Raw genomic sequence first — 18,326 nt, forward strand, 5'->3', positions numbered from 1 at the left:
CGTACAGTCGTCCATGTATATTAGGGCACTGCGGTACTTAATTCCAGCAATGACGTTGTCCACGGTCCGTTGACAGGCGGACCTTTCAACCCAAAAGGCATGCAAAGATTCTCATACAGGCCCCATTAGGTTACGAAGGCAGTTTTCGGAATATTGTCAGGATTCATCTGGATCTAATGAAATCCTGAGAGCAAATCCAATGTTGAGAAGAATTTGCTTCCGCTCAAAGCAGCCAAGGCGTCGTCAATCTTAAAGTGCCACTACAGGCTAAATCTCGTCTCTTCAGAATCCTACCAAAGTTATGCTACTGAAATATTCTTGTCACACTTTACATTCCTGCAAAATATTTTGGCTCTACGTCACGCGAAAACTAGAGAGATTTAATTTTTACTTTTGAGAACTGACGTCGTGTTGGGCTCCGACGGAGCGCCCGGCTCTCATCTGGCAACATTGTTGCCCTTCGCGTCTTCCGGGGGGCTCACTGTTTGCACACCGTTAGTGGATCCCCACTTGACATATCCTCCGACCGGTCCGACCTTCGAGAAAACACAGAGGGAGAAGACATCTCTCCCGTTTCCCTCTCTTTTTACCAGCGTCACGTGACTTCTCCACCACGTGACCCTTCCCGAACGCCAGCGTCGTTGCTAAGAGACGAGTACCCTCTCCAGAACATGACATCATTGCAATTTGTGGGTTTATGATTACGTCACCCGCTCATGGCGCCATCGAAACTTGTGGAGGCTCAGCAGATCGTCAAGAATTGACAGAAATGCACAGCGTTCGTAAACACGATTGAAATTTCGCGTATAGAATCCTTGAGGCACCTTCTTTTCATGGACTAAATAAAATTAACGCTGTTTTCCGAGTCCGGAGTGGCACTATAAGAAGCGGGTACACGTCGTTCTCTGTCACGGCGTTGAGCTTCTGGTAATCAACGCCCATCCTGCTGGCGCCATCTTTCGTTCTTACCAGGACCACAGGTGATGCCCATTGACCTCTGGAAGGCTCGATAATGTTGGCATCTAGCAAGTCTCTTATCATGGCTTTAACCACGTCTCGCTGCACCGGGGATAACCTCCTGGGACGTTGGAAAACTGAATGGGTAGTCGTAACCGAGCTCACAGAGACCTATGGAATGAACTGCAAAGGCAGGTGCTTTATCGAGTAACAAAGACTTGACTGCCTTTAGTGCCTTGTCTGAGAACGATATGTTCCTACATTGCGGACAGTGTCTTTGATATTGACCTCCTGGTAGGATGAAGAAACAATCGGCTGTCGGCCGCATACGTCTTCAGGAGACTCCAAGTTGCGTGCTCTGTTGATATGCTATATATCCTTGTCGCGCAGCTCAATCGCTTCAGCACATAAAACTGTATCAGCAAGACCCAAGGAGGCTCCCTCGTCCATCCTTGCCCTTTAAATGCAGTGCCTTTAAAGGGACTATCGCATCCGGAAACGCTTGTATGAGACCGATTGGTAATATTCAGCACCGCTTCACAGCAGTAGTAGGGAATAGTGGCTAACAACCAAGAGTTTTCTCTAATCCAACCGAAACCTATTCTAATCCAACACAAGCTAATTCCAAGCCATCTGATTGGTCGCCATTAGCTCCGCCCACTTCACGTTGATTAGCCCATGCTAAGCCTACTGATCGCTCATTGGTGAGCATAGCTCTGTCCATTTATGCTAATTAGCCGGCTCCGCCCCCGCTTCATGCTGATTGGTCCATTCTAAGCCTACCGATCCTGATTGCTCCTCTTCTCCACATTTTCCAGAGTTCTAAGCCCTCTGATTGGTTGAACCCAGCTTCGTCCCCATTCTAAGCCTACCGATTGGCCCTTCGCGTTGAGTGGCCCGTTCTAAGCCCACTGATTGGCTGGCATAGCTCTGCTCCTGATTCCAAGCCCAATGATTGGCCGACTTCATTCTAAGCCTACTGCACATAGCCGTCACTAGCGCTCCGGCCCGCCAGATGGTGTGCGGGTCGCTCGGCAGTGGCTTCAGATATTTCTAACCCAATTGGGCGGCTCTATCTCAGATGTCCAAACTTACCTCGTTAGAGTGCCACCAGATGGCGCAACTTAGGTGCATCAACTCCACGTGGTTCCACTTCGACGTGCCACACGAACGAGAGAACTTCGTCGAGATGTGTTGCCACATATCGCACTCCTGTCACACCACAAACAAGTTGCGGGACATCATAAGCGAAGTCTTGGACGAGTACCTATCGGCTTACAGGGAGCAATCACTGCGCGAGCTTCAGGAAATATGTTGGGAAGAAATAAGAGTCCTGGAGACGATCATCAATCGCGCTACGAGCTATGATGCCGTTGGATGAAAATATAGTTGCATCACAGCTCGCTACACAGTCTCCTCAAGTTAATCCACAATGCGCATGTACTCGTACGAGGGGTGTTCAAGTCAAACCGGGACTTTTCATTTTTCGCAAAAGTAAAATGAACTTACAGGTGAGAAATTAGTTTCATTTTTGAATGTAATCTCCAGCTGCACTGATGCAATCGTCCCAGCGTTTCACGAGGGCTTGGATGCCAGCAGCGTAGAAGTCCTTACCGGCGCGTAGCAGCCATGATCGGACCGCATTCTTGGCCTCGTCGTCGCAGCTGAAGTGGCGGCCCCCAAGGAACGCCTTCAGTGGCCCAAAGAGATGGAAATCGCTGGGGGCGAGGTCTGGACTGTAATGGGGATGGTGCAGCAGCTCCCAGCCAAGTTCCTGTAAGGTGTGTGTCATGAGATGCGAGGTATGCAGGCGTGCATTGTCCTGTAGGAGGAGGACTCCTTTGGTGATGAGGCCCAGCCGCTTTTGCTTCAACGCCTTGTGCACATCCCTGAGAACCTGGCAGTAATATGCACTATTGATGGTGGTACCACTGGGCAGAAAATCAACATGAAAAACACCAGCCTTGTCCCAGAAAACCCTGGCCATGACCTTACCCGCAGACGGGGTGCTTCAGAACTTCGTCGGAGCTGGCGAGCCCGGATGCTTCCACCGTTTTGATGCGCGTTTAGACTCAGGAGTGAAATAATGCACCCACGTTTCACCGCGTGTGATGATCCGATCAAGGAACGGCTGTCCTTCAGTGTCGAAACGGTACCTTAGCTCTTGGGAGATTTCCAGTCTTCTCTGCCGGGCACTAACTTTCCGAAACTGGAGGTGTTCATGAATGATTGTGTTCAACGTTCCCACAGAAAGGTTCGTCTTTCGAGCCAGTTCGAGACATGTTATCCGCCGGTCCTTGAGGATCAGGCGCTCCACAAGTTGGATGTTCTCAGGAACTCTGACACTGGGCTCTGAGCCGCCCTGGCCGGGATCGTCCTGCACTGATGTACGGCCGTCTCGGAGCCATTTGCACCACTCAAACTCTTTGCTGCGGCTAAGTGTACTGTGGCCATAATGAGCCTGAAGTCTTCTGTGAATTTCAGATGACTTTACACCTCCATTCACGAGAAACTTCATGACAATTCGCTGTTCGATGTGCGCGCTCACGTCGTTGTCGGCCATCTTGTCCAGCACTTGTCTTCTGTTTTGCACAAACTTTGGACCAGCACGTGGTGAACGCAGAGGCGTGTCGCATGTGAAAATGACTGAAAAGAAGTAGCGCGAGCCATTTGTACACTCAGGAGACAGAAAGTCCCGGTTTGACTTGAACACCCCTCGTAATTCCAGCACCCCGCTCGAATTCCCATCTCCGGCGCGTCGTTGTGTGGCAAGACAGTGCTCACGCAGAATATAACGACACACCTCGAGTTATTTAGCATTCCACCGCAGAAGATACTCTACGTACGAAAGTATGCAGTTGGATGGGAAAAGGATTTCGACGGCGTGGAGTTTATGGACAGGATACCCACAGATTGGGATGAACAATATCCCACCCTCATAGTTATTCACGATCAAATTACAGAAAAGGGGGTTCTATCGGAGGTAGAGTCACTGTTTGTGCGCGGTAGCCACCATAAGAATGCGTCCACGATCCTGATCACACAAGCCTTGTTCTATCACAATGCCGCTTTTCGAACGATATCCCTGAACTCCAATTATATCATATTGTTTCGGAACGCTCGGTCCGTACAACAGATCGAAACCTTTGGTCGAAATAGCGACGCTTTTTCTGACTGGATATAGAAGCGAGAATGACGTCGCGTTTCTCCTGTTCGCTTCCTGCATACCCGCATTCATCCATAAGTTCGAGCTTCTGTATGGCATAGTCCACGCAGGACTCGCCCTGACGCCGACTTCTGGAGAATATCTTCTGCGCTGTTACCGCGGGCTTGTCACGGTGATGACGCCACCAAACAACCAATTTCAAATCGGTCCATGTAGACAGCTTCTTTAATCCCAGTTTATACCGCACCCATGCGAAATCACTGGATCTCATCTTCGAGATGATTAGCGGCACAGCTACGTCACTGAGAACGTAACATATCTTGATTCAGTATTCCGTTTGATGGATACAAGTAAGAACGTTCTTCGAGAATAGTGATACAGCGCTTACCGCAGCTGTGAAAAGATGTGCGGTAGACGATATCGTCTCCGTATCGCCTTTGGTGTTTGCCCTGGGCGAAAGAGTCAGCGACATCGATGTAGGTACGACATCTTTGAATGAATGTCCTAGTACTGCTCTCTTTCTGGAGGAATGTCCGGAGATTGCTTTGGGCTTTCGCGACCGGACAGCGCCGATTCGAGCCCATCCATGTAGAGCCCTGCGCGGATGAGGTTTTTGGCATCCGCATCCGACCCGCATCCGCGCACACGTTATCCGCATCCGATCCGCATCCGCACCATACACAACAGTTTACATCCGCATCCGATACGCTGAGCAAAACTCACCATCCGCATCCGATCCGCAAAAATCCGCACGTTTCGAAAGACACGTAAAGACCGCCGGAAGCATGTTGGTATAATTTCGGATGCCTCCATGCTGTCACGGAAGCACTCAGTCATGACGACAAGCAAAGGTAAACCTTTAAACAAACGCGATATGGAGAGACTTATGGAACGCGTGGAACGCTACCTCGTCGGCGCTCGCGCGGTTCGAGACGCCTGAATGCTTCCTCTCCCGTCTTGGCGCCGTGCATGGTCAAAGGTGAACCAGAGCATGCGCTCGCTGTCGTCTGTCGGCGCGCAATACAAACAAATTGCGGGTGGAAAAATGACAGCATGCGGTATATCCGCATCCGATCCGCTACCGATCCGCTGCCTTCGTATCCGCATCCGATCCGCATCCGACCTCGAGCCATCCGCATCCGATCCGCACACTGCAGAAAGTGCTAAATTTTCATCCGAATCCGCAAGTATATTGCGGATATCCGCGGATATCCGCTTCCATCCGCGGATGGTGCAGGGCTCTACATCCATGCACTCTACAATGGGTGTCAGGAGTCCACAGATGAGGTCATCTGTAGCGTGTTGCTCCCTGCGCGCATATCAGGGCTGTCGTCATGTACGCTGACGGAGTGCACCGAGGGCTGTCAGGTCTTTCAGCCAGTCGCTGTTCCAGAGTGTTGATTCTCTCTCTCTCTCATTCAACTGAGGTCGCCAGAGCTAACTGATAGGCCTCTGTGTTCGCCTCGTCCTCCAGGTCGTTGAAGTTCAAAATGGAATCCTTGACCACGTTCCATGGTAGGTGGAGAAGAACAAACACGACAGAGAGATGCTAGCGGATGACGCAATGACTGACGACCCCACATTTGAGGTTGCGACCAAGAGGGCTTGAGGTGGTCCTCATTCTGTGCCAAGATGTAACGTAGTCGAAGTTATAAGTGGTTTATTAATCACTTAACATTCCTAAGCCTTCTTAAACGGGGTTGTGACACTTTGATACATGTGGTTCATTGCACCTTGCATTGTACTGCACGGCAGCGTATTGACCAAGCAATAATTATTTTTCTACGTGCTTATAGTTGACGAGATGTAAGTCCTTGAACAAACCCCGGCGTCGAGCTCCAATGTCCGAGAAGTTTTTTAGGAAAAATATTTCGAGGAGCAATATCGCTCCACGACCGTTAGACCGTATTCAAAGAGGCGGTCCAAGCAGTGATTTATCCAGACCCCCATACACACCCTAACACCCCTAACACCCCCCCCCCAAAAAAAAAAACCTGCAGGAGGCCCCCTAAAATTTTGTGAGATTGCGCAATATTTCGTCAAAAGCATGTAAAGACACCCCCTTGCGGAACCCAACACCCCCCAAGAACGAAATTCTGGGTAAACCACTAGGTCCAAGGCCCTAAAACAAGAGGAGTTAGAGAGGCTCCGCCAATCCTACTGGTGTGTATTGTCATCAAGTAGGTGAACTACCTATGGAGGTAGTCCCCTTTACACTGACGGAAACTCATCTTACATACCAGATAACAACACTCCCAAGGGGAGATTGCCGTTCCTACTGGTTCTCGTTTGCAGAGATATACTCTCCCGCGGCCGCCTGACAGGCGGAGATGCCTGCCGTGATATCACGGCTGGATAAGTTCCAGGCCCTCCTCGGTAGCTCAGTCGGTAACGTGTTGGACTGCTGAGCTCGAGATCGCGTGTTCGAACCCGGCCGAGGATGGTAGCAATGTGGTGGAGGTAAACATTGCTTCCAGCACCGTGTGTCGGAGATTTCCGCCGCACGTCAAAAGAACCCCAGGGTGCTACGTGTCGCCAAGGCTGACAAACCTTACGTGTAACATCAAAGCACCGTTATTATTATTATATGAGTTCCGGTATTCGCGGCGTCGTTTTCACACACGTGTACTGTGTGCATGTGCAAAACTTGGCATGCAGATTCATATCGCGTCTTTCACATTTATCCGTCATAACTTGGGCGATTTGTCACAGCCCCTTTAGTGAACGCCGACGTTAGAACCGACTGCTCCCGACGTGGGCGTAGCCAGTGGGGTTCAAACCCCCCTTCCGAAATCGTACCTTTGATGGACCAGCGGCATGGCCGAGTGGGCTAAGGCGTCCGCTCGTTGGTGGTAACCAAGGTCGTGCTGAAGACTGGGAGGTGGTGGGTTCGAATCCTACCGCCGGCTGTGCTGTCTGAGGTTTTCCCTGGGTTTTCCGAAGACTTTCCAGACGAATGTCGGCACAGTTCCCCCTGAAGTCGGCCCAGGACGCATACTAACCCCCCTGTCCCCCACTCCTTCCTGCTATCCTCTCTCCGTCTGTCCACATCTGTACGTCGCTCATAGCCACAGTTGCTTCGCGGCGCTAACACCCAATCAAAAAAAAAAGTACCTTTGATGGTGCGTTTGGGAGAGGGAAACAACTCCTCCCCCATGTAAAGTCCCCATAGAACCCCCCGCCCACCAATATTTTTTCCTGGCTACCATGCTGGCTCCCGGTAAAATGTATGAGCACATGTCAGCTGATATTCTTATTGAGGGGGAGCTGCTGTCGTATGCCGTATGCCATCCAACTCATAACCAACTCGCTCGCATGAGCACTCTCTTGCATCGAACTCCAATGGATCCCCTGAGACAGGCTACGGTGTAAGTGACGTAACAGTGCGCCGTGCTCACGAGAAATTACTTCCATGTCATTAGCATTTCAGATACATTTGTATCGCACTCACCCATAAATTGGCGCAAAAAACAAACCTTCCGCATATTTGTGCAAGTGTAATTCGTGTACAAATGCCATATGCATTAGGTCTTGGCATTTTCATGCTGCTTGGACGGGCATGGAAAGGTCGTGCGACTGTCTGTACATAAGCAGTGTGTGTGGCGTGAATATCGCCGAATATCCTCGACGAAATAATGCAATATACGTTGTAATCTGTTTGAATTTGCGCCTATGTGGAAAGCGACAACGCTGTATTTGATGTACGTGGGCTGACTCGTGGGGTCAGGTGACATCAAATATAATAATCTGTGCAGCTTTTTCTCTGTGTGTGTGTGCGCGCGTAAGAGTATACAAAGTCAGGTATATTACTATACGGTGTTTCGTGATAACTCACAAAACAGGGGATACGTTCACGTGGGCACCCGCAGAGGTGAGAAGGAATCAGGCCCATAAACTAACTAGCGTTAACAAACACAATTTAATATTTACACAATGCAATATGGTAGCAATGATAACACATACTTAAACAACAGTGACGAACACGCCAAAAATAACCGAAGGCGTCCAGTGTCCAGAACTTTGACCCTCGCCCCGAGAAGAACAGACTGACCATGACGTTACGAGGACCTGACGACACCGACGTGCTTCCTGAGGCCGTAGACACGGAAGATGTCTTCAGCGGAGGCTTACAGTCCGGCTCTCCAGGTTCAGGATTCGGTTGCCGCTTCCATCGATCTTCCTCAGCCACAGTTCCTGCTCGTTGTCCACGGCCCGAGTCTAGCGGCAGCGGCGACGGTTGACTAGAGCGAGTGGCTTACAGTCCTGCATATGGAGTCTGGGTCCCTGGAGTTCAGCAGCCGCCTTCGTCTGCCCGTCCCGCTTCTCCTCGTTGTCGGGTGCCCCTCGTCGGGTGGTCACAGACTCACGGTACCCGGGTGCTCCCAGCCTCAGCTTGGGTAACCCGTGTCAGCTCAGATGGAAGATGACGTCAGCTGCGATTTCGGTCGGGGCTGGATCCATGGGCCGCCGTAGTCGATCTCCCTCCAGGCCTCCACCCGGGCTCCAACTCTCGTTCTCGGAGTCGTCCGCTGGCTAGGCTGTACTTGCTGGCTTCGTCTCTGCTCCCGGCTCTGACCCACTTCCTTCTCTTGACGTCACACGGCGGCTTATAAGCTACTGTTTGTCCTTCGTTGCCCGAGCCTCGTGTGACACGTCCTGACCAATTATACGTCACGACCTCCTAAACCAGACAACACTAACGCATACACAAAACGTGACGGACAAACAATTCACAGAAACCACACCACACAAGTAAAAGAATTTACAGTGAAAAATCCGTTGATGCACACCAGTCCCAAGGCAACTCATTTTCCCCGCAAAGATGACCACTATACAAAAGATCAATTCATACAAAGACGACTGACTCATTGGGTGTGCTAGAGATTAACAGAACAAAGAAAGGGTTATGAATCGACCAGAGTCCCTGAGTGCAATAGTAATACTTTCACAAAAATATCAAAAATACCACGCAATTTTTATGGAATCGATGCACTAAAATTAATTTGAACGTCATAGTATCCTTTAGAACGCATCTGATGTCATGCACACACCCGCTCTGCTCCTTGTACCAACTCTTGGCACTCGATGATACGAGGTCAACAACATCATCTGATTTTGAGTTTGCACAAACCGTGGGTCCTGTGATTTATCCAGACCCCCCCCCCTGCACCCCCCTAACACCACCAAATCTAAAGGAGGCCCCCTAAATTTTGAGAGATTGCACAATATTTTGTCAAAAGCATATAGATACACCCCCGCAGAGCCAACCCCCCCCCCCCCCCCCCAACGACGAAATTATGGGTAAACCACTGCGTGGGTCGCTGCTTGTTAGCTCCTAAGACACTGATGAACTTTCAGTATTAGAAACTATGTGACGTTGTTTCGTTTAGGCTTATTTTGCCACGTGACTGTATGCGACGTGGGAGAACCATGCAGCCGGCAAGGGAACTGTTCGGTGTCTCCAGCGGGTACTGTGGAGTGTTCCTGCAGACCAGGATTCTTTGGTTCCGATTGTTCGTTGAGAACGTCTCCGTGCGAAGGCAGTCCGTGTGGCAGCCACGGCCGCTGCGTCGCCGTCAACGGCACTTACGTTTGCCATTGCAACATTTTCTTTGAAGGTATGCCATTTTGCATGACATTGCTATTGCTGTCAAGCAGTTTCATGATCTATAATTCTTTTTTTTAAATTCTGAGTTGGTTCGTTCTGTGTATGCTCACGGCGTCTCATAGCCGACTGTAAATCCTTGCTACAAAAACACTCTGTGCCAACACGAAAGACATAAAAATGCAATGAGTCATTCCCACGACAAGTAATTTCACCTTTACGATTGGTTCCCTTTTTCTTTCATTCCTTGTTTCTTTCTTTTTTCTTTTTTTTCTGAATCATAGAAAACAAAACATATATTGTGTTTTCTCCCCAGAACCCGCTGTTCTAAAAGCATGACCACCCTCGACAAATGCTGCCACGATGATCTGCCTTCCTGCAAATCGCCTTGTATAGATACAATCAAATTCCAAATATTTTTCTGTATTTTTTACAGCGGTAGCTGTTAGCGGGAAGGTATCGGGAAATCGCTGTGGTTGTATCACAAAACCCTCCGCTTTTCCTCCCTTTCTTTTTTTTTTTTTTCAATAAACATATCCCGCCCCCTCCGCTTCTTCTCTCTTCTTCTTCTCTGTCTCCTTCTGTCTTCTTCTTCTGTCTGTTGACTGTCGGTTTCGGTTATGCAAAACAAGTTAAAATAATCTAAAGCTGATAAAAGCAGTTTTGACAAACTCAGAGACGGGCTTACACATCACCACTCACTTGACAGATCACAAGGCAGTACTCGTCACTCTAAAGTAGCTGTGCATATATCAGTGTCATATATAAAAGTGTAAACATCCACACACAAGAGCTACCGTTGAAATTCGCGTTATACAATCGTAACCGCCCTGCAATTTTTTACTACTTTTAACGTCTGTAACCATTCTTCTTCTACTCCCTGTCGTTCTCTCCCGTACTGTAGGTCTCCTCGCACCGCACTGTGCACTTGCACTCGCTAAAGTGGTGAGGGGTAGAGGTGCAACTTCGTGGTCTATTTATTCGTGAGACATTGTAAATCAAGTTTCGGCGTAATTCTTATTATTTATCGCTAAGAAAAGAAAACTATTCTAAAGCACGATGTGAAAAAAGTATGCATTTCGCAATTTTGGTAAAGTCCTTACAAAAAAAGTCATTCCAACAATCCTAAATTTATTTATTTTATTTTTTATTATTTTGTTTTATTTTATTTTTTATTTTTTTTTAATCTTAGCCTTGGCGCCCTCTGGCCAACCAAACCGTTTGCATTGAAATCCATCAGTCGTCTTCCTCGGGAAGGCCCAACCAGGGGCGGATCCAGACCCTCGGTTTGGGGGGGGGGGGGGGGCGGTTTCTTTGTCGGAGCGAGTAGTGGGGGAGGGGGAGAGGGAAATCCAATGTGTAAACTGACGTTTTGGGGAGCGATCGCCCCCCTTGCATCCGCCACTGGGCCCAACACATGCGCCATGGAAAATAAATGAAGCGGATTTTGCTTGGCCGAGAGAGCTCATCTCCGTACACGCATTTTAGGGGGCAACATCCTAATCACATGTTCTTTATTCGAGCGTCAGCGTTAACGTAAACTCTATGTATACTTTACAGCCCTATTCTGTCCTAGGATGATACGCCCCTCGTTTGTAATCTTACTGTGACATTCCCACGCTTTCATGTCATATTTTAACTCGCACGTTCTTCATTCAGCTTTTCTCTTTTAGGTCGATCATCCCGATTTTTAAACGCGTTTTTTTCAATCCTCACTACAATTACGGCAACAGTTGCTGTGATATGAAGAAACGGCAAATGATCCCACATGCACTAAATTACATCGTGTGCAGGATCACGTTGCGAGAAGCAAGTGTTCCGCATACCCTACCGTCCACTCAGCCAGCGGATGCTGGAGGAACCATTTTGGTTGGGTCTCATCACCGTTTCAGCAGTCCTCCTGCTCATCCTGCTGGTTTACTGCATCAAACGGAAGTTCGCCGACAAGATTGAGAAATTCCTCGCCGAAGAAATCGAGCGAAGCAAAAACAGTTGAGTACCGTTAAACAATGAGATGACAGTTATATAGGGCCGGTTGGGGGCGTTAAGCAATGAGATATAGTAAGTACGAGAGAATCAACTTATGGGTAGCCGTATATGCAGTTGTACTATAGAACCAAAATGCCCCTGGAAAGTTCACAAAATTTACTTTGTTGTCGAAATAGATATGTTGTATAGTAAGATATTGTTCTGACGTAAGCGTGAGTCAACGCGGACTAATGTAAGACAACTTAGAGTAATAGCTAAGGCTAACGAAATATAGAAAGGACGCCCAGTTACATCCATTAAGAACGATGGTTGATGAAAATAGCAGTGCGCCTTTTCAACAACTGTATTGCATGAAAGACGCTTTATTAAACTGGGTAACAATTATGAGCTCTGTTGCAGATCCGTCGCCTCCCGCGACACGTTACAGCCTAAGTTCCACCCGGCCGAGCCTGACGCCCGCAAGTCTGAGTCCCCAGCCCTGCCAGCGATCTTTGCTCAGCCGCATTCGGCGTCACAGTGTTCGTAGCGGTCAAGGCGGCTCCAGCCCATCAGACAAGGACCAAGCCGCTTTCAGTTTTGACGATCTCCTCAAGCGCTCTTCTCAGTCTTCAGGGTCCAAGAAGCATTCTACTAACTCTAGTGACAGCGAAAACCCTCCACCCAGTATCGCAACTGCCTCCCTTCCTAAGGAAAAGGATCCAGAAACATCGCGAATCTTAGCCTCATTGGTCACCTCCACCAAGTCTCCTGGCAAGAGGAGGATGAGCCTCGATGAGTTCATCAAGCTGAGCGAGCGCAAGATCCATAGTATCAAGCGCGAGGAAACTCCTGGAGACATCTCTGACGTCTCAGTGGCCAGCGAGGGAAGCGTGGAGACGAGCTTCATGCAGAGACTCACGGCCAACGAGTTTCACTCAATCAAGGAGCAATCCTTCGAGCAGAATTCATCTTCTGATAGCTTGAGCGCAGGGCCGAAGACAAGCGAGGTTCAGGTGGAGGTGACTCCCGCGCCTGAGTCCCCTTCCAAAACAACAAGCTGTGCTGACGCCGAGAATGCTATTAGGGAGGAGAAAGGTTGTGCCGAGTCGGTTGCGGGAGACACGTGTGCAAAAAGACCTGTTTCACCGCACCCTCTGTTGGAACAGCAGTCCAGTGAAGATAGCAGCCGATCCAAAGAAGTGACACCAAGAACTCCGTCTCCATTGCCGCATGCAAGTACGACATCAGAGCCCTCTGTATCAGTGCCAAAAGTAGAAGGGAGTATATCACCAAAGCACAACACAGGGGACGCTAAGGAGGCTTTTCTTGATCTCTTGCAAAAAACTATGCTTGCTGCCTCACCCACTGGATTTCTCAAGCCCCACGAAAAACAAGAACCAACTCAGATAACCATGATGAGTCTTCCTAAAACTGGAAGCGTATCGAAACCAAAAGCCGCAGACCTAAGTATGCCACGTAAATACTCCGTCGAGCTGCCGATGCCCAAGATCCTTATCACGGCCAACATGAGCTCGTGCGAGTCTGAAGAAGCACCCAGCCCTCCCCGAACACCCAACCCCAGCACAAAGACAATGAACTACCTGAGTCCTCTGACCATTATGTGCTCCTCGGCCGACAGGACTATCTCAGAATCCAATCTTAGCACTTCAGGCTACTCCTCATTGTCCAGTCCCGGGCTTTCGAGGTGCAACTCAACTAGTCCTATCGCCGATGAGCTGGAGAATACGGGCCAGCACGCACGACGTAAGGAATACTTCGCTTCCCCTCAGAAATGCCACTCGCTATCTCCAAATCACCAAGCATGCAAAACCTTCCAGTTCCCTGCAACACAGGCATACCCATGTCTTGACGCCCACAGACCAACGTCACCGTTATTACAAAAGCGGCGATCATCTGTCGGGGGCCCCTTATGCCCATCGTCTCTCAAGGATCGCGTGGGCCTAAAGGGCAAGTATCGCTCCGCAGCATCTAGACACAACTATCAGACCACGAGCACAGAGGACTCCGTCGATGATGAGGGAATAGGCATCGACATCGCGGAAATTAAGTTTGGCAAATCCTGTATTCGGGGCGGCGGTTCTGTAGACATAATTCTGGACACGGGAAAGTTCGACATACCAGAGCGAGACATATCTCGGGACACCTCACCGTTCAGCAAGAGCATGAGTCTGGAAAGCCCGCGTTGTTCGAATAGGAAAGGGGACAAATATCGTAAAACTGAGAAGCATCGGCGGCTCACCCCGGGCAACTCTCCGGGTCTCTCACCTAGTGCGGAATCACTCCCTGCCGAGCTGGGCACGGGATCAACCGAATTGAAGCTGTCCCGTAACCCGTCCAAATCCAGCATGGCCAGCGCGACACAAGCCCCGTCCAGCTCGGACACGGATGACGCGGAGGTACGTCCTCAACGGAGACCCTGCAAGAAGCCTGACTCGCGAAGTTCCGGAAAGGGCTCTGCGGGCGGGGATAGTCGCGCTGTGTCGCCTTCGTTCGTGTGCCGGTCGTCGTCGTCATCGGATTCTCTCCCCTCAACCAATGACGACGTCGTGGGCACAGACTGCTCATCGACGGACAATGGCCCAGATAGCCGGCCCCCCTACTCAGAGCTTGCCATTGTCATTGATCCAGGGCCACGCCAGAGAGCCCGCTATGGGGCACAGACTATCGAACTTTACCCGTGCCTACCCAATCCTCGACTTCGTGTGCACCCGCCTTCACCTGTGCCACCCCCTGAGAGGCGCGAAGAAAGCACCAACACTCCCCGATTTTTCCACTGCAAGAGAAATGTGCCAGCCCTCAAGCTCATTTCCCCTGAGGGAAGTACATTTAAAAGTCTCAGCAGCAGTGGGGAAAGCTCCGCAAAAGAACTCTCTCCCAAACCCATCAGAAGGTAAGTTGGCCTGCACGCTGCGGCTTCACATAAGCCTTGCTCCGCATGTATTCACGAAGACATATGAAAGTTACACACAAACCCGTAGGTGTAATCGTCGTGCTCCCCACTAGGGTTGGAACAGCTGCTTCCAAAACGTGATTAACTAACTGATTCAGTTCCTTAGCCTGAAAAGTTGCAGCTAATCAGTATTCCGATGGGGTAACCGTCCTCTATGAAGTCACGGGCACCACCAGTGCTCGGCTACCTGAAGGAATGAGCGATTTTGGTGCGCGTCCAGATCAAAAACCTTGCCTCCTTATTTTTTTATCTTTCTCTTTCTTTTCTCCTATTAAGATAGCAAAAACAGCTCGCGTGTCGTAGTGGTTAGGATTAGTTAGGATGATCGCCTTCCACGCCAAAATTTGGGTGACGCGGGTTCGAATCCCGGCTCCCGCTCTGCTGTCTGAGGCTTTCCCTGTGTTTTCCGGCAGGCTCTCCACATTTCCCCCTGAAGTTGGCCTAAGACGCATACTAACCCCACTCCTCCCTGTATCCTGTTGTCCTCTCTCCATCTGTCCACGGTTGCTTCGCGGCGTGACAGCGTTGCCGTGAACTGCCTTGGATCCACGTGAAGGACAAAGACAAAGCTCACCTTCGTTTTCCACGTCTGCAGTGCAAGATATGATTGGAATGTACCGTCTGATGCAGAACTCCTTTATTTGAATTTCTAGTAACGACAGTAACAACCGGCGGTATTTATCTATCTATTTTCGCTAACGTGAAAGACTGGAAAATGGCATGAGACGGCGGGAGGATAGTGTCTGCAATTGTCTAATTAGCTAACTAGTTGCGTGGTTTTCGCAACTTGTGCTTCTATGGTACTATCCTACCTACGCCTCCGACTATTGGGTACAGATTGGTAGCAAGGCGTCGTTGCATGTTCCTGATTGACCCAACGTCACGACTGATTTCGCGTGGGTCGGGGGCTATGCCGCCTGTTCAGCGGTTTATCCAGAACCCCCCCCCCCCCAACACCCCCAAATGTTTTCCTGTATACTATTGTTGCAATGTAACTGCACCCCCAATTTTTTTGCAACGTCCCCCCCCCCCCTCGAGCTTGCGGTTCTGGATAAACTACTGCGCTTGTTTCATTAACTAGCCTGCTACTTATATGTCCGTTTCCCGTGACGAACAATGAGTTGCTCTGTAATAGGACTAAACGTCATATCGTTTCAACAGAGGCAGTGCTATTAGTGTTTAGTGCTCTCTTCTCTGTTTCTGAGTGTCATAACTCAATGATTCCTGGCTATTGCTGCGTCTACCCGATGCGCAGGTATTCATTCAGTCCCCCGTCCGGAACCTCACAGCCTACAGGTGAAAGTGATGTCAGAAGTGCAGCTTCACAAGCACAGTCACATCATCAGATGCTGCGACGACAAGAAGCACTCATAGAGGACGATGGCAGGTTAGTTTAAACAGTAGGCACATAATTACTCATCACACATTTTGTGTATAGTCCGTGTGTCTTCTCACGTTCACGCTTTCTACAAAAAGCCTATGGCTTTTTCGAATCTTCAACTGATGCGACATTGATGCACATAATATGTCGTGATTTCAGGGCTGGCGCGAGGGTGGGGCAGCCGGGGATGACGCCCCGGGGCCCGGGGCACTTCAGGGGTCCGCGGGACCCAAGGCTTGTCGTATTCATATAAAGAAGAAATTCTTGGACTGTGTTATCGATACGTGAGGAGGGGGCCCGGGCATGACCCATCTCCGGGGGCCCGTAACTTCTCTCGCCGGCCCTGCGTCATTTCCCCGCATATTTTTGTACATTGCAGTTAACGTCCATTCCACCATTCGTAATAGCATGTGTCGTCGATGCTGCGATTTTTTTTTTTTTTTAAGCAGTCTGATACCCCTGACACACGGGCAGCGGCCTTTCCAGAGAAGGACACCCTTCGTAATAATGGTGCCGTGATGTTACACGTAAGGTTTGTCTGCCTATAGTATGGCGACATGTTGCACGTGCCGCCGAGTAGGATTGCGGATAATTTCGATCACTTGGGGTTCTTTTGACGTGCGCCCCAAATCTCCGACACACGGTGCTGCAAGCAATGTTTACCTCCCCCACATTGTTACCGTCCTCGGCCGAGTTCGAATCCGCGATCTTGAGCTCAGCAAGCCAATACGTTGCCGACTGAGCTACCGAGGCATACCGACGCATACTAACCCCCCTGTCCCCCACTCCATCCCGCTGTCCTCTCTCCACCTGTCCACGTCTGCATGCCGCTCATAGCCACAGTTGCTTCGCGGCGTTAACACGGAAGTAAAAAAAAAAAGCTAACCCATGTGTCAGGGGTATAAGACAATGAAATGAAAGGCCGCGTTAAATACTTAGCTGAAACTCTAAAAACGATTCCGATATAATCTCAGTTTATTTGTTTGTCTTACTACGCATACTCGCTTTACATGATAGCACGAATATTGGCTAGACCTATCTTCACGTAGACATGGCTGACACTACGCATTTCTTTCTCTCCTACTCCCAAACCTTGTTTGCCCATTATGATTGTCTGTTGTGGTGCACGCACATAGCCTGACAAAGCACATGTCATCTTGCACACACCCATGGATCGTCACTAGCCACGGCAGGCGAGCCTCGTTGTCGTGTCTAGGTCACCTCTCTTCTAACCATCCCTCGCAAACATTTTCTCTCTCCTCCCTTCCTGACGACCTTCCTCCTGTCCTCTCCATACCATCCCGACCATTCGATATCCTGAATAGCGATGAATCCATCAGCGAGACGACCGTGTTGCTGCCGCGTGTTCAGCAGGACTCTGCCAGAGATACCCTGATCGCTGATGAATCCTTGTGTGACGCGCTGGATGAACTCTACGATACCTCTTCAGGCGTCATCTGAAGAATAAACCTCATGGGCTGCGCCGAGAGGGGACATACGCTCAAGTGTGCTGGGACAAATGCGACAATCTCATCTGGAAAAGAGTGTGCTAGTGACTCCTTTTTCTTGTAGGATACAGCTCGTCACTGGTAAGGTATGCCAGTAAGTGGTACTGACCAGAAGGTATCTGATTCTGCGGGTGCAGGGCAAAGTCCTAGGGTCCATATACAGGGTGCTTTTTGTATTCGATACATATTTTTTATTAAAAAGCTATCAGAGCTGCACAGATGCCGTTTCTGCAGGCGGGTTATACGACCAGGCGGACATTCTGTCCAAGAGAGTATGACGAATTATCTGACATTCATTAATTAACTTTTTAACGAGAGTTTTCGGGGAAATGTGTGATAACAGAAGTGGAGCCAGGGATTGTTTAAAGCCACCCTATTTAAAAAAAAAAAAAAGTGAATCGGCACGTGCTTTCATTTATCATCGCCAAATTTTGCTATGCGAATGAACCGAAACCAAGCGCATCAGGAGTTCAAGAAGGACAGGACCTATCACATTCGGCGGCTTATTTGAGCCGCGAAGCGGTTTATCTGGTCAGCAGATCAGTGCCTACTCCTATCAGCTCCATCATTCCAAAGCACGTGATCCTCCGACGTCAAATGGGCGTTGTTCTCCTCAGGCTCGAGAGGCGCTTGTTTCGGTTTCGGCTCATTTGCATAACAAGTTTGGTGATGAACACTTGAACCTGCTTTCTCGTTTCAGGATTTTTAAAAAATAAGGTGGCTTTGAGTAATGACTGGCTCCAATTCACTCTCTCACATGTCCCCCAAAA

The 18,326-nt window shown here is 49.5% G+C and overlaps 1 protein-coding gene across 1 annotated transcript in view; it reads left to right on the plus strand.

Moving 5' to 3' along the window:
- LOC135377815 (uncharacterized) overlaps positions 1-18,326 on the plus strand; it is a 34,145-nt gene extending 15,819 nt beyond the window's left edge. The window contains exons 10-14 of the mRNA XM_064610505.1: positions 9,514-9,741; positions 11,522-11,719; positions 12,117-14,607; positions 15,923-16,054; positions 17,374-18,326. Coding sequence (XP_064466575.1) covers positions 9,514-9,741; positions 11,522-11,719; positions 12,117-14,607; positions 15,923-16,054; positions 17,374-17,509 — 3,185 coding nt within the window. The 3' untranslated portion in view covers positions 17,510-18,326. The remainder of the gene's footprint in view (positions 1-9,513; positions 9,742-11,521; positions 11,720-12,116; positions 14,608-15,922; positions 16,055-17,373) is intronic.

This window comes from Ornithodoros turicata, chromosome 1 (genome assembly GCF_037126465.1).
Source record: "Ornithodoros turicata isolate Travis chromosome 1, ASM3712646v1, whole genome shotgun sequence".
Classification (NCBI taxonomy): domain Eukaryota; kingdom Metazoa; phylum Arthropoda; class Arachnida; order Ixodida; family Argasidae; genus Ornithodoros; species Ornithodoros turicata.